Source organism: Rattus norvegicus, chromosome 2 (assembly GCF_021556685.1).
Source record: "Rattus norvegicus strain SHRSP/BbbUtx chromosome 2, alternate assembly SHRSP_T2T, whole genome shotgun sequence".
In the NCBI taxonomy this organism is placed as follows: Eukaryota; Metazoa; Chordata; class Mammalia; order Rodentia; family Muridae; genus Rattus; species Rattus norvegicus.
In genome coordinates, this window is record NC_141535.1 from 194,399,732 (window position 1) to 194,412,839 (window position 13,108).

The 13,108-nt window shown below is 40.4% G+C and overlaps 1 protein-coding gene across 1 annotated transcript in view; it reads right to left on the reverse strand.

The window, feature by feature from the left end:
- The window catches only part of Capza1 (capping actin protein of muscle Z-line subunit alpha 1), a 45,053-nt gene that overhangs the window by 2,534 nt on the left and 29,411 nt on the right, over window positions 1-13,108 (reverse strand). The window contains exons 6-9 of the mRNA NM_001109625.2: window positions 8,377-8,456; window positions 7,688-7,766; window positions 3,172-3,243; window positions 25-87 (exon numbers count right to left, since the gene is read on the reverse strand). Coding sequence (NP_001103095.2) covers window positions 25-87; window positions 3,172-3,243; window positions 7,688-7,766; window positions 8,377-8,456 — 294 coding nt within the window. The remainder of the gene's footprint in view (window positions 1-24; window positions 88-3,171; window positions 3,244-7,687; window positions 7,767-8,376; window positions 8,457-13,108) is intronic.

Genomic DNA, 13,108 nt, shown 5'->3' on the forward strand with positions numbered 1-13,108 from the left:
AAGTAACTTCCAGGTTCTTCTTACCTGATACTCATTTTCTGCACTCTCTATGATTTTAATAAACTCCTTGGCAGTTTGGACTTCATTCTAATAAAAGAAAAGAGGGAAATAATATTTTTAAAAATATGTAAGCAATGAAAAGACACTGAAAAGCCCACTCTATGAACTAACACTTGTATAAGGACCCTAGTTTATCCACTGTTCATATACATATTACCTCTTCAACCCACTATGAAATGGGTTATGTTATTATCTGACAGATGAAAAACAGGACTTCTGAAGTAACCTGACCAAAATTATACAGATTATGAATAATAAAGGATCTAGGGACTGGTGGAATGGCTCAGCAGGTAAAGATGCTTGCCCTTAAGCTTGACAATCTGGGTTTAACAACTGGAACCTATATTAGTAGAAGAAAGCAGACACCTATGGATTGACCTCTGACCTCTATACACATGGCATCTGTGTACCACCACTCTAAAATAAATCAAATGCATCAACAATGAAATTAGAGAGAGAGAGAGAGGAGAGAGAGAGAGAGAGAAAGAGAGAGAGACAGAAAGAAGATGGGTCCTGCTCAGAGGTCCTGAGTTAAATTCCCAGCACCCAGTGGTGGCTCACAACCATCTGTAATGAGATCTGATGATCTCTTCTGGTGTCTGAAGATAGTGACAGTGTATTCACATACATAAAATAAATAAATCTTAAAAAAAAAACTAGTACTTTCCCAGAAGAAGCACTTTTCATTATATACCCCCTAGACATAGCATCCTGTCTTGAAACTGTATGTATGTGTACACACATGTGTGTGCAAGTGCGCGCAGTAGTAGGGGTTAAACCCAGGACCTTATGCACACTAGGCAAATGCTCCAGTACCGAGCTATATATATCCTCAGCCTAACTGCCCTCCTCCCCCATTTTGTCTTTTTTGATTCAAGGTCTCTTGTATTGCAACCTGATACCTATCTTGCTATATAACCAAGGATGACCTTAATTCCTGATCTTTCTGCCCTTGTCTCTCAAGTACTAGGATTACAGGTATACACTTCATACTTAGTTTCTCAGCCCCCCTTTTAGGTTTAATTTTTTATTTATATGTACATGTGCACATATACTCTGAGAGGCCAAATAAAGGGTCTGTACCTCTTAAAACTGGAGTTACAATATAGGTGCTGGGAACTCAACTTCAATCCTCTGTAAGAGCCATCACTCCCAACCCCACGTTCCCTCCCTCATAAGCCCTTTAAAAATGTTATAGTTTAAGACAGGCTCATAAATGTATATAGGTTCGCCTCAAGCTGCTATGCAGCTGAGGCAGGCCTTAAACTTTCTTTTTAAAAGACTTGCGTTTTGAGTAGCAGGGTTTCCATGTACACAGGTATGACTATCACACCTGGTTTAGGTTTTGAAATCTTAGTCTCACATATCCTGGGCTGGCCTCAAACTCAAACTTTAAGAAATTTTCGGGGGCTGGGGATTTAGCTCAGTGGTAGAGCGCTTACCTAGGAAGCGCAAGGCCCTGGGTTCGGTCCCCAGCTCCGAAAAAAAAAAAAAAAAAGAAATTTTCACTAAGTTGCTGAGGCTGACCTGTTCTACTGTAGTTCAGGGTGACCTGTTTAAATTTTTTGAGACAAGGTCTCCTATTGCTAAGGCTAGCCTTGAACTCTTGATACTACTCCTGTCTCCTCTTCTCTAATGCTCAAGATTACAGGCCTGTTTGACTGTACCTAGTTTCACTATTTTTAATTAAATATTTTGACATTGTTCAAGTTTTCATTTTGAAAATTATTTTATTAGAGATAATATCTCACATCATACATAGTCTACACTGGCCTCAAACTTGCAGCAATGCTTCTGCCTCAGTCTTCTGAGTGTGAGGAATAGAGAGAGGTAGGCCCTACCATGCCTGGCAGTTTTATTTTTTACTAATGTAAATATTGATAAATATAACACATGAACAAAAGCTCTTGGGTAGTCAGTTACAGAAGTAATGAAACCATGAAAGGAAGAACACCATCTATTTCTCTTTTCAGGTTGCAAACACAGTGCTCCCTGCCTTCATGAACATTAAACGTTTCCTAGTTATACGAATAGAGTATTACAGGACTCATGGGACAAACTCTTCATCCACTTTGCATTTGCTGATTGGTGGCATTTCTGTCCTTGAGAAAATCTTACAATTAAGAAAAAGCAGGGCTCAGTGGTTAAGAGCACTGACTGCTCTTCTAAAGGTCCTGAGTTCAATTCCCAGCAACCACGTAGTGGCTCACAACCATCTGTAACGGGATCTGATGCCTTCTTCTGCTGTGTCTGAAGACAGCTACAGTGTATTCACATACATAAAATGAATAAATAATTCTTTTTTTAAAAAAAATATTTTATTTATTTATTATATAGGAGTACACTGTAGCTGTCTTCAGACACAGCAGAAGAGGGCATCAGATCTCATTACAGATGGTTGTGAGCCACTATGTGGTTGCTGGGATTTTGAACTCAGGACCTTGGGAAGAGCAGTTGGTGCTCTTAACCACTGAGCCATCTCTCCAGCCCCCGAATAAATAATTCTAAAAAAAAAAAAAAAAAAAAAGAAGAAGAAGCAGCAGCAAGACAAATAAAGAATACATGTTTCTCAGAGCAGGGCATGTGGCATTTACCTGAAATCCCAGAACTAAGGAGATGGAGGCAAGGAGACAAGGAATAAGTTCATCCTTGGCTACGTATGGTCTCATGCCATAAATAAATAATAAATTCACATAGCACTCAGGATATAGGTCAGTTGGTAGAGTGCTTGCCCAGTACACCTAAGGCCCTAGGTTACACTTCTAGGATGGTACAAACTGGGAACAGTGGTGAATCCCTTTAATCCCATCAGTGGAGAGGTAAAGGCAGGAAGAACAGGGGTTAAGGTCATCAATGGCTACAAAACAAGTTCAGAGACAACCAGGATATATAAAATACTGTCTCAAACAACCCTTCCAAAAAACAAAGAAAAGAAGCTTCTTTTAAGACATGACAACCACCTTTAGTCAAAGACTTTAAACCAATACAGACATTTGGTAATAAGAGGTACGAACAGAAACTGCTAAAATTTGCACCTTTTATATGTTAGGTACAAAGCTAATTTTTTTAGGAAAAGAAAAGTAAGGCTGACATCCCCCATTGCATACTCACAGAAACAGTTACTGAGTCCTGCACATCTTTATGACTAACCAGCTGAACATTGCCATCTTCATAATAATGAACCTGTGAGGGATAATATTTGAGAAAGGTTATGCATACTTTATACACAAACATAGTGCCAAGGGCACAATCCATGTTTGAGGCCATTTTTTACTCCAAACACTTAATACAATCAATGACAATTCACAATGGTAAGTAAATTCACTTAATAGATTTAAGAGATCTTCCATAGCAAAGGAAACTGGATTACTAAGTTTAGCAAACGTACACTTGCTCCACTCTGAGTCCTGGGCCACACATTATGCTTACAAACACAACCAACATTCTGCTTCTTTTTCAGACAATCTTCTTAGGTAGTTTTGGTTGGCTTGGAACTTGAGGCAATCCTATACCTCTAACAGTATCAAAACAATCAATACAAAAATCACTGACCAATAGTTTGTCTCTATGAAGGTCAAGGACTCTTCATAGACCCTAGTACTTAACACCTGAGATTATCTCCCTATCTGTATGATTATCAATATTGGCAAGTAAATCTCATGGAGTTCAGGAAAACCTGAAGGTTAAAGAGAGGACTAAAAACTAAAATATTTATTAGTAGGGGTTGGGGATTTAGCTCAGTGGTAGAGCGCTTGCCTAGGAAGCGCAAGGCCCTGGGTTCGGTCCCCAGCTCCGAAAAAAAAGAACCAAAAAAAAAAAAATTATTAGTAAATTACAAAAATAACGCGATGGAGAGATGGCTCACTGGTTAAGAACATTTACTGCTTTTGCAGAGGATCTAGGTTCTGTTCCCAGCTTCTACATGGTGGGTCAGAACCATATATAAATCCAATTACAGGGGATCTGATGCCCTCTTCTGACCTCGTTAGACACCAGGCACATAACAAGGTACATAGGTATATGTGTAGACAAAATACCCATACACATATATATATACATATATATATGTATATATATATGTATATATATAAATATATAAAGTTAATTATTTATTTTAAATTACAAAAATAAGTCAGGCAGCGTTGGCCCACACTATTAATTCCAAAACTCAGGAGGCAGAGGCAGGTGGATCTCTGTGACTTTGAGGTTAGTCTGGTCTACAGTGTGAGTTCCAGGCCATCCAGGGGTACACAGAGAAATCGTGTTTTGAAAAACCAAAACCAAAATGAAACAAACAAAAGTAAGTGCTGGGTTACTGAGATGGTTCAGTGGTTGCAGACTCTTCCTTATAAGTCTGATGGTTTGATTCAATCCCTGAAGCTACAACGTGACAGGAGAAAAGACAACTCCCTGTCTGTTTTGTTCTCTGGCCTCCGTGGATGTACTGCCACACATACACCAACACCCTCCAACCCCCAATAAATGTAAAAGTTGCCTGATGGAAGCAGTGTTGGAGTTACAGCTGAAGTTTTGTGGTAGAGCACTTGCCTGTTCTATATGCGATCCCAGAGTCAATCCCCAGCAGCACAAAACAGCAGCACAGTTATGAGTATGTAAAGCAATGAGCCACAATAAAAAATGAAGAGGCAGAGTACAAGTCATACTAGCAGACCTAGACATGTAAGGCTCAGGGATTTGGTAGGTTACAAAAACCTTAAACTATCTTAAAAGGACTATAAACAGGCCGTCCAGAATAGGATGAGGGAAGCCATTTCCATACATGGAAAATAACAAGATCCTAAACCTGGACAAGGCTTAGAACACGGGAGTTGCCACCTTGGCAGATAAGATGGAGAAGGTGGACTCAGCAGGTAAGAGCACTGACTGACTTTCCAGAGGACCTGGGTTCAAGTCCCAGTACCTACATGGCATCTCACAACTGTCTGTAACTCCAGTTATAGGGGATCTGACACCCTAACATGGATATACATACACGCAAAACACTAATGCACATGAAAGAAGATTGAAAGAAAAGGAGAAGGTCACCTAGCAAAGGGTATCAGAATGGAAGAAAACTGGCTTAGCTGAGGGAAGGACAAAGAGCTCACTGTATGAGTAGATCATAAATGAGTGTGTCAGACAACCCTGCTACTGAGTTTAAGTTAAATGATGAGGAGAGCAAAGACCTTATAAGCCAAATTAAGAACCCAAACTTTACCCTATTAGAGGCGCTGGGAAGGTGGTTTAGATAATGCCATTTTCTTCATCTAACGCTATGGACTGAATGTTGGTGTCCTCCCAAAATTCAGCAAGAGAATCAAGGGGCAGAAAGCACCTCACTGGGGATGGGCAGGCTCTGAGGGCTCACAGCCTCTTCCTACTTCAGTTTGCTCTTCCTGCTTTTTACCTGAGGCTGAGAATGTGATCTCTAAGCTTCCTGCTCTGCCACCTTGTCACTTGCTACTATGCCTCTCTGCCATGACTGATTCTTACTCTATTAGAACCATAGACTTTCACGTATAAGGGTTAGAGAGATGGCTCAGGGGTTAAGAGCACTAGCTCCTCTTTCGGAGGTCATGAGTTCAATCCCCAACAACCACATGGTGGCTCACAACTATCTGTAATGGAATCCAGCGCTCTCTTCTGGTGTGTCAGCAACAGGGTGCTCATATTCATAAAATAAATAAATCTTCCAAAAGACCCCCTTCTTTTGTAAATTGCCTATGATCATGGTGGTGTACTGTATCAACAAAAAAGCAACTAATACAAGTGGGAACGATACACTTGCTGTTTACAGATTCCCAGCCAGTGTCTTGTTTTATCAGTCTACAGTCCTTACCACCCACACCCATTTGCTTGTCAGGGCTTATTTCTTCTTCAAGCCTACCACTGTTGCCTCTGCTCCCCCAGTAGACCTGCGGCTGAAGATCAACAATGATTTTTTTTTTTCTTATCTAGTCCTAGGTATCAAACATAGGGCTTCATACATGTTAAGCAAACACCTTAACTGACCTGCTATGCAAGCCAAGATGTATGCTTAGAGCTAAAATAGAAGAGGCGGGTATGGTGGTAATACACAGGCAGCTGGAGCAAGAGGATCGCTGCTAATGTGGACTATACAGTAGATTCTAGGCCAGCATTGGCTACAGAGTGAAAGTCCATCTCAAAAACAAAAACACCCCCCAAACTCCAAACACAAACCAACAACAAAAGACTATGTGACTAGTTGGTCTCACTCTGTACCTCCTGCCTCGGCCCTCTGATAGCTGGGATTATAGGTCTAGGCCATACTGATCTGCTATGCTTCTTAAGAACTACAGTATGGAGAAGAACAGAAGACAGGGGAAATAAGTTTCACCGTTATAAACCCAAATAACAACCAGTGTTGCGGCTTTAGAAGAAACTCAACTTGAACTCTACTTGCTCTAAAGCAGAACCATCCTCAGGATCCATTTACTAATGAAGCAAAACCAAAACACAACCAAGTCCCCTTGACTAATACAAATTTCAATGTGCCTGCTTTAATTTAAGTCTTTGGAAATTATTACTTCTCAGAATCATCCTTTTGCCAAAGGATAGTAAATTTGCCAATGAGAAATATAAAGGGTAAATATCTAAAATAACCTTCCAAATAATATTCAATATATATGATTTTTAATTTTATTTTATTTTAATTAAATCATTTATTGAATGTGTATGTATTTATGTGTAGAGGTCAGAGGATGACCTGCAGGAGTCAGGGCTCCCGTCCACCATGTGGGAACTGGGTATTAAACTCAGCCATCAGACTCGAGAAGAGATGCCTTTATCTGCTGACTCATCATGCTAACTCTCATTCTGACTATTAAAAGGTAAGTACACGATAGGCCCAGCTCCTAGAACTTGGGAGGGCAAGCCAGGAGATTGGGTATATGTAACACTGTTTTAAAATTACAAAGAGAAACAAGCCATGTGGTGTACAGGTCTGTAATCTCAGCATTTTGGAAATGGAGGGACAGGTATTCAAGGTTAATAATTGTTCTAGGTCAAAAGAATACAAGAGAACCCTATCTAAAAAAAATAAAACAAACCAATAAAACATACAGACCAAAAGAACTCCAGAACTCAGGACTGGGAAGTGCTTAGTATACAGAACTTTTTCAGCACTCACCCCAAACAGAACAAAAAAGCCTTGCTTGGTGGCCAAGGCCTACATACCAGAATGAAGCAGCAAGATCAGGCCTGTCGAGACCAAAGGTGTGTGTTACCATGCCTGGCATCTAGCTCCTAAGTACTTAACACTCACTGACTCTTTCCTAAAACCAGTTTGATTATTTCTAGAAGATCTTGTTATCCTTAAAAGAAAAAAAGTAATCCAGTAGTATTCATCCTTCATCAATAGTTCTCTCAAGTAATGCCTGGGAAGGAGGCTACCACTTCTACTAACTGCCACTGACCTCCTTTGCATCAATATATGGTTTAGTTCTCTCCTCCCCTCCTGAAGGGACTGGGATCAAACCCAGGGCCTTGCTCACAGTAGGGAAGTGCTCTATTAGTCTTTATTTCTCACACAAGAACAAAGAGCAAATGGCACCTTTATTTTAACAAATGACATTTTAAACATCATCTGTAAATACATTGAACTTACCTGAATCTTGAGCACTCCAACCACCTGGGCTGTAGGTGGTGTGATGGTGAACTTCCACTCTGATCTCCAACGACCATTCCTATAAAAACACACATGACATGATACCGCAGAATTAGCAGCAGGCACAGGAAGAGGTGACCAGGCACAGAATAGTGCAATAGTGTTGGTGGGAGCTAGTCTTGAGGTGACAAAGTCAAGATATCACTACATAAAAGTTGGGATCCAGTTGGCTAATCATAAACAAGTCTTTCCTAAGCAGGTGGACTCTACCTTTCCCTTGCCCTCTGAAGTAGAGGCTCACCTATTCTGACTACAGGAGGTTCTTCTCGTGTCAGGGGAGACTACCTGGGAACACTATACTGTACAACCAGCACCAGGAATTGATAACCCCAGGGCCTTGCTCACAGTAGGGAAGTGCTCTAATAGTCTTTATTTCTCACACAAGAACAAAGAGCAAATGGCTGCATACTGTGCAAATCACATGTTCTCACTTGGTGTGACAAAAGGGTACAATTACAGAAGTCTTAGAAATGGAAGGAATCTAAACAATGTCTAAGTCCTTCATTTTATAGAACTAAAGTCTCTAAATCAAATAATCTATCTCAAGTTAGTTTTAAAACAAAGTCTCAGTCACTGGTTTCTTTCCAACGTAAATTAGATAAAAATAGAAGAGAACATCTATTTCTTACCAGAAGTTTTTGGGTTGAAACTGGTGGCTTTCAATACATGCAATAATGGTCTGCTGTCCATCTATGGTTTTAGCGTAAACCTATTGTTGGGGAAAAAATAGTTAGACATGAAAAACATATTTATAAGAAACTGTACGAAAGCAGTACACCACATCGACAACCTTGGAGGGGACTAAGTGTCAGAGGCTAATAAATAGGCTTCTAATACAGGTCTTCTTGGGAGGTGAGCACAAAGCAGAAACAGTTACAGTGAACCCCAGGAGGCTACAGCTTCTGGCTTATCACACTGTAAGTCAGATACCAGTTAGGCTGGGCCTTACGAATCATGCACAAGTCTGACAGGGAGAAACTGAAGCTAAAGACAAGTCAACAGTTCAGGCAGGAAAACAAGGACATGCTAACTATCTGCCAAATTGGTCTGCCATGTTGGTATAGTTGGGCAAGATCTACTGGGATATGAAAGAGAGAGAGAGAGAGAGAGAGAGAGAGAGAGAGAGAGAGAGAGAGAGAGAAGCCTATGTATTAAATAGGAGGTAAAAAGTTCAGACTGTATTCTGTTTACAAGAGACAACAAAACAAGACCAGAACCATTATTTCTGGCATTGCTGGTACAGAGGATAAAATGGAAAAAAGCCGGAGGTCAGTTAGGAGGCTACAAATGAACCTAGGCAAAGGTCTAGGGCACTGTGAATGGGAATGGAAAGGAGGGATATTATGCAGAAAGCGAAAAGGTTGTGCTGGTTAGTTTTATGTCAATTTGATACAAGCTAAAGTCATCTGAGAGGAAGGAACCACAGCTGAGACAATGCCTCCATAAGACAAGTCTGTGGGCAAGCCTGTGGACCATTCTGTCAATTAGAACTCAGGATTGTTAATTGATGGGAGAGGGTCCAGCCTATGGTTGGTGGTGGTCTTGGATTCTATAAGCAAACAAGCCAGTAAGCAGCACTCTCCATGGTCTCTGCATCGGCTCCTGCCTCCAGCTCCTCCTGCCTGTGGGAGTCCTTGCCTTGACTTCCTAGAGAACTATGATGCAGAAGCATAACTCAAACAAAACATTTCCCACTAACCTTGCCTTAGTCATAGCGTTTCGTCATAGCAGTGGTGACCGTAACTAAGAAAGAACTCTAGCTATGTGTCATAATCCAAGGGTAAAAGGAAAAAGAAGTCAAACTATTTCTACACCTGCATGATGTGGCACCATCAGCAGATTGGGAAACCCAGAAGAAGGTCTAACAAGCACTCGGAAGTATCAACTCCCAGAGTGGGAGAAGTGGGGATGTGAGTGAAAATGCAGTCACCAAAGAAAGCAAGGAAAACAAATGGTGTTTCAGGGTTTCCAATGCACTTGTAGTGTATTTTCCATTTGACCGAGTCTCATTCTGTAGCCCAGCCTGGCAATCCTCCTGCTTCCACACCGTGGGCCTCTACACTGTAAGTGCTGAGACTCTAGGTGTGAGTCCCATGCCCAGGCTTTGTCTGTATTAACTGCACTATGAACTCTGTTGCTTCTGTTGTCTTGATTTTATTGAGACAGAGCCTCATACTCTGTTGCTTACCCTGGTCTAGAACTCACTAGGTAGGCTAACCTGGGCCTCAAACCTACTTCAATCCTCTTCAAGCTACCAACTGCTGGAATTAACAGCTGTGAACCCAGATATTTGGCTATAAACCTCTAGGACAGAGAAATATATCTTTGGAGAATGCCTAAATTCACACTGTGGGGAAAGAAAGCAACAGCTATGGAGCAACTAGAATTTCTGGGTGCTGATGAATCAACCTAAGCAAAAGCTTACTTCTAGAAGTAGGCGATGGGCTCAGTGTGAAATACCATATAGAAATTAAGGACTCAGAAGACAATGCTGGCTCATTATGCTCAGAAAACAGTTTGCATAGAGTGGCAAAAACAGTGAAAAGTCAAAGGTTCAGACTTGCACTACTAGTGAATAAATACACTAACAGGGGAAAATGTCCTTGATTTCCTTATGGGACACAGAGTGCAAACCTAGGGGAAGGAGAAAGCAGAGAAGAGGAAGAAACAAGAGGTACAAAGAGAGGCCTAAAGAAACAGAAGTAATTTACAGGAATTAATGTGATCAACACAGTTTTACTTCCCTTTAAAGGTAAGAGAGAGAACTATTTCTAATTCAGCACCATGGCACATGCTTGTAATCACAGCACCTGGAAAGTGGAGCCAGGGAGATGGAAAGAAGCCAGCATGAAACTGGTTCAAAACCCAAACCAAGACCTTGTACCTAAGCAACGGGGAATACACTAGAGTAGAAGACAAAGCACACAGAGCCACCCTGAAGATACGAGACAGTGTAAAATTAAGAATGAGGATCCTTTTGCCTCAGATTCAAGTATAATGGAAAGGGAGGGGGCATGGGATAGGGAGCTTGCAGAAGGGAAACCAGGAAGGGGGACAACATTTTGAAATGTAAACAAATAAAATAACCAAAGTGTAATGGAAGGAAGAATAAGGTTTCTAAGTATAAACAAGAACAAAAATTTCAGCCATCTCAATTCTAATTAGATTTAGGTTAGATGCTCATCTGATAATAGAAAATGTCTGGAACACACTGTACAGAAATCGTGACACAGAGTGAGATAAAATTAGGATCTTCTAAGATGCTAAGGATGAAGGTTACTAGGATATTGTAAGTTGCACTGGTGCAATTTTATCACCTTCTGTAACTCATATAACTAAAAATAAAATGAAAAAAGGTCTCAGGGGGGTTCTTAGGTATTGAGCTCTTCAGATTAAAAATGTAAATTGCCAGACAGGGTGGTTCAAGTTTCTTTAATCCCAGCACTCAGGAGGCAGTGGCAGGCAGATCTCTTCAGTTCAAGGCCAGCCTGGTTTACACAGTGAGTTTCAGCCTAGCTAAAGCTGCATAATGAGACCCTGTCTCAAAAGAGACAAACAAAAATGTGGATAAACTTTGAATTGAAATAATGGTAAATTTGGATTGGCCAGCTGATTTCTGTTTTGTTTTGTTTTGTTTTTTTCCGGAGCCGGGGACCGAACCCAGGGCTTTGTGCTTCCTAGGCAAGCGCTCTACCACTGAGCTAAATCCCCAACGGCCAGCTGATTTCTAAGAGAGAATGTATTGTCTCCTTTCCTGAAGAATGTTTGAGAAGGAAATCTGTACTCAGCTACAATGATGTGTTTCCTTTATTATTTAGAAAAATAAAACATGTAAGAACAACGGCACCTTCCACTTATGTACAGCTTACACTGTGCCGCACCCTCCCAGCATCTTTTATTAACTTACCCAATCCTCACAATGATACTGTTTGACACTGTTTTATTATATAAACGAGGAAACTGAAGTTAGGTAGTTTATACCTAAGGCCACACAACTAGTTAAGTGACTGGGTTAGGATTAAACTACTCAAGACTTCACAGTGATTTTAACTAGCTATATCCCTATTAAACTGGTCATTACAGGTTTAAAAGTCTAACTAGTAGCTATGAACTGTATATCTGAAGGTTGCTGAGAGCAGAACCACCCCACCTCCGGTCAGGTGTGGTAAATGAAGCCTGAAATACCAGCACACAGCACAGTCTTAGGAAGGGGGATCTTCTCAAGTTCAAGGCCAGACTAGGTTACAGACTGAGGCCCCATCTAAACAAATCAACAAACCAGGGGGAAAGTTTATATATTCCAAGTTTCTACACTCAACTTAGTCATACCACAAGGTATATTTCAAAACATGTTATACATCCTATAAACATACAATTTTATTTATCAGCTACAAAGTTAAAAATGTAGGTAGTCCTGGGGCAAGCCTGGATTTCCAGCTTCTTGGGCTTCTTAGAAAGACAAAAGAGTAAATGTCAACCTAGACTATAGAAAAAGTTTCAATGATAGCCTGGACAACTTAGTGACCCTGTTTCAAAACAAACTAAAACCCAATAAAGTTAAGCACGATACAACCAACTATAAATTCCACCACCCATTCCCACTCTCAGCAGATGCCTCATAGTCCAGGCTGCCCTCTAACTCTCTGTAGAGTGGACAACGATTTTGAACTCTGGATGCCCCTGCTCTAACTTTTCAAATGTTGTAAGATTACAAGTATACCATCAAACCTGGCTTTAATAATGTTTTAATGGGTAGAGGTGATTTATTGTGAGTAAATAAGACAAAGATAAAAAAATACAATATATGGATATTTTAAACTGTTATGCACTGAGATTTTTTTTTTTTTTAAAGATTTATTTATTTATTATATATAAGTACACTGTAGCTGTCTTCAGATACACCAGAAGAGGGCATCAGATCTCTTTACAGATGGTTGTGAGCCACCATGTGGTTGCTGGGAATTGAACTCATGACCTCTGGAAGAGCAGTCGGGTGCTCTTAACCACTGAGCCATCTCTCCAGCCCATGCACTGAGATTTTTAAAAGAAATTTTCTAGGGCTGGAGAAATGGCTCAGTAATTAGGAACATGGACTACTTTAGCAGAGGACCTGGATTCAAACATCAGAATCCATGTCAGGTGACTCAAACATCTGTAAGTGTATTTTCAGGGGATCAAACCTCCAGGGGCACCTGTGCTTACATGCAACCCCTACCTCCACTCATACATAATTAAAAAACATTAAAAGTAAATCTTTAAAAAAGAAATTTTCAAAAGCTTACATTGCTTTAGAAATTATTTAAGGAATAAAATATGGAGATGACAATAACCAAGAGAAAAGAAGTAAAGCCTGGAGGGCCA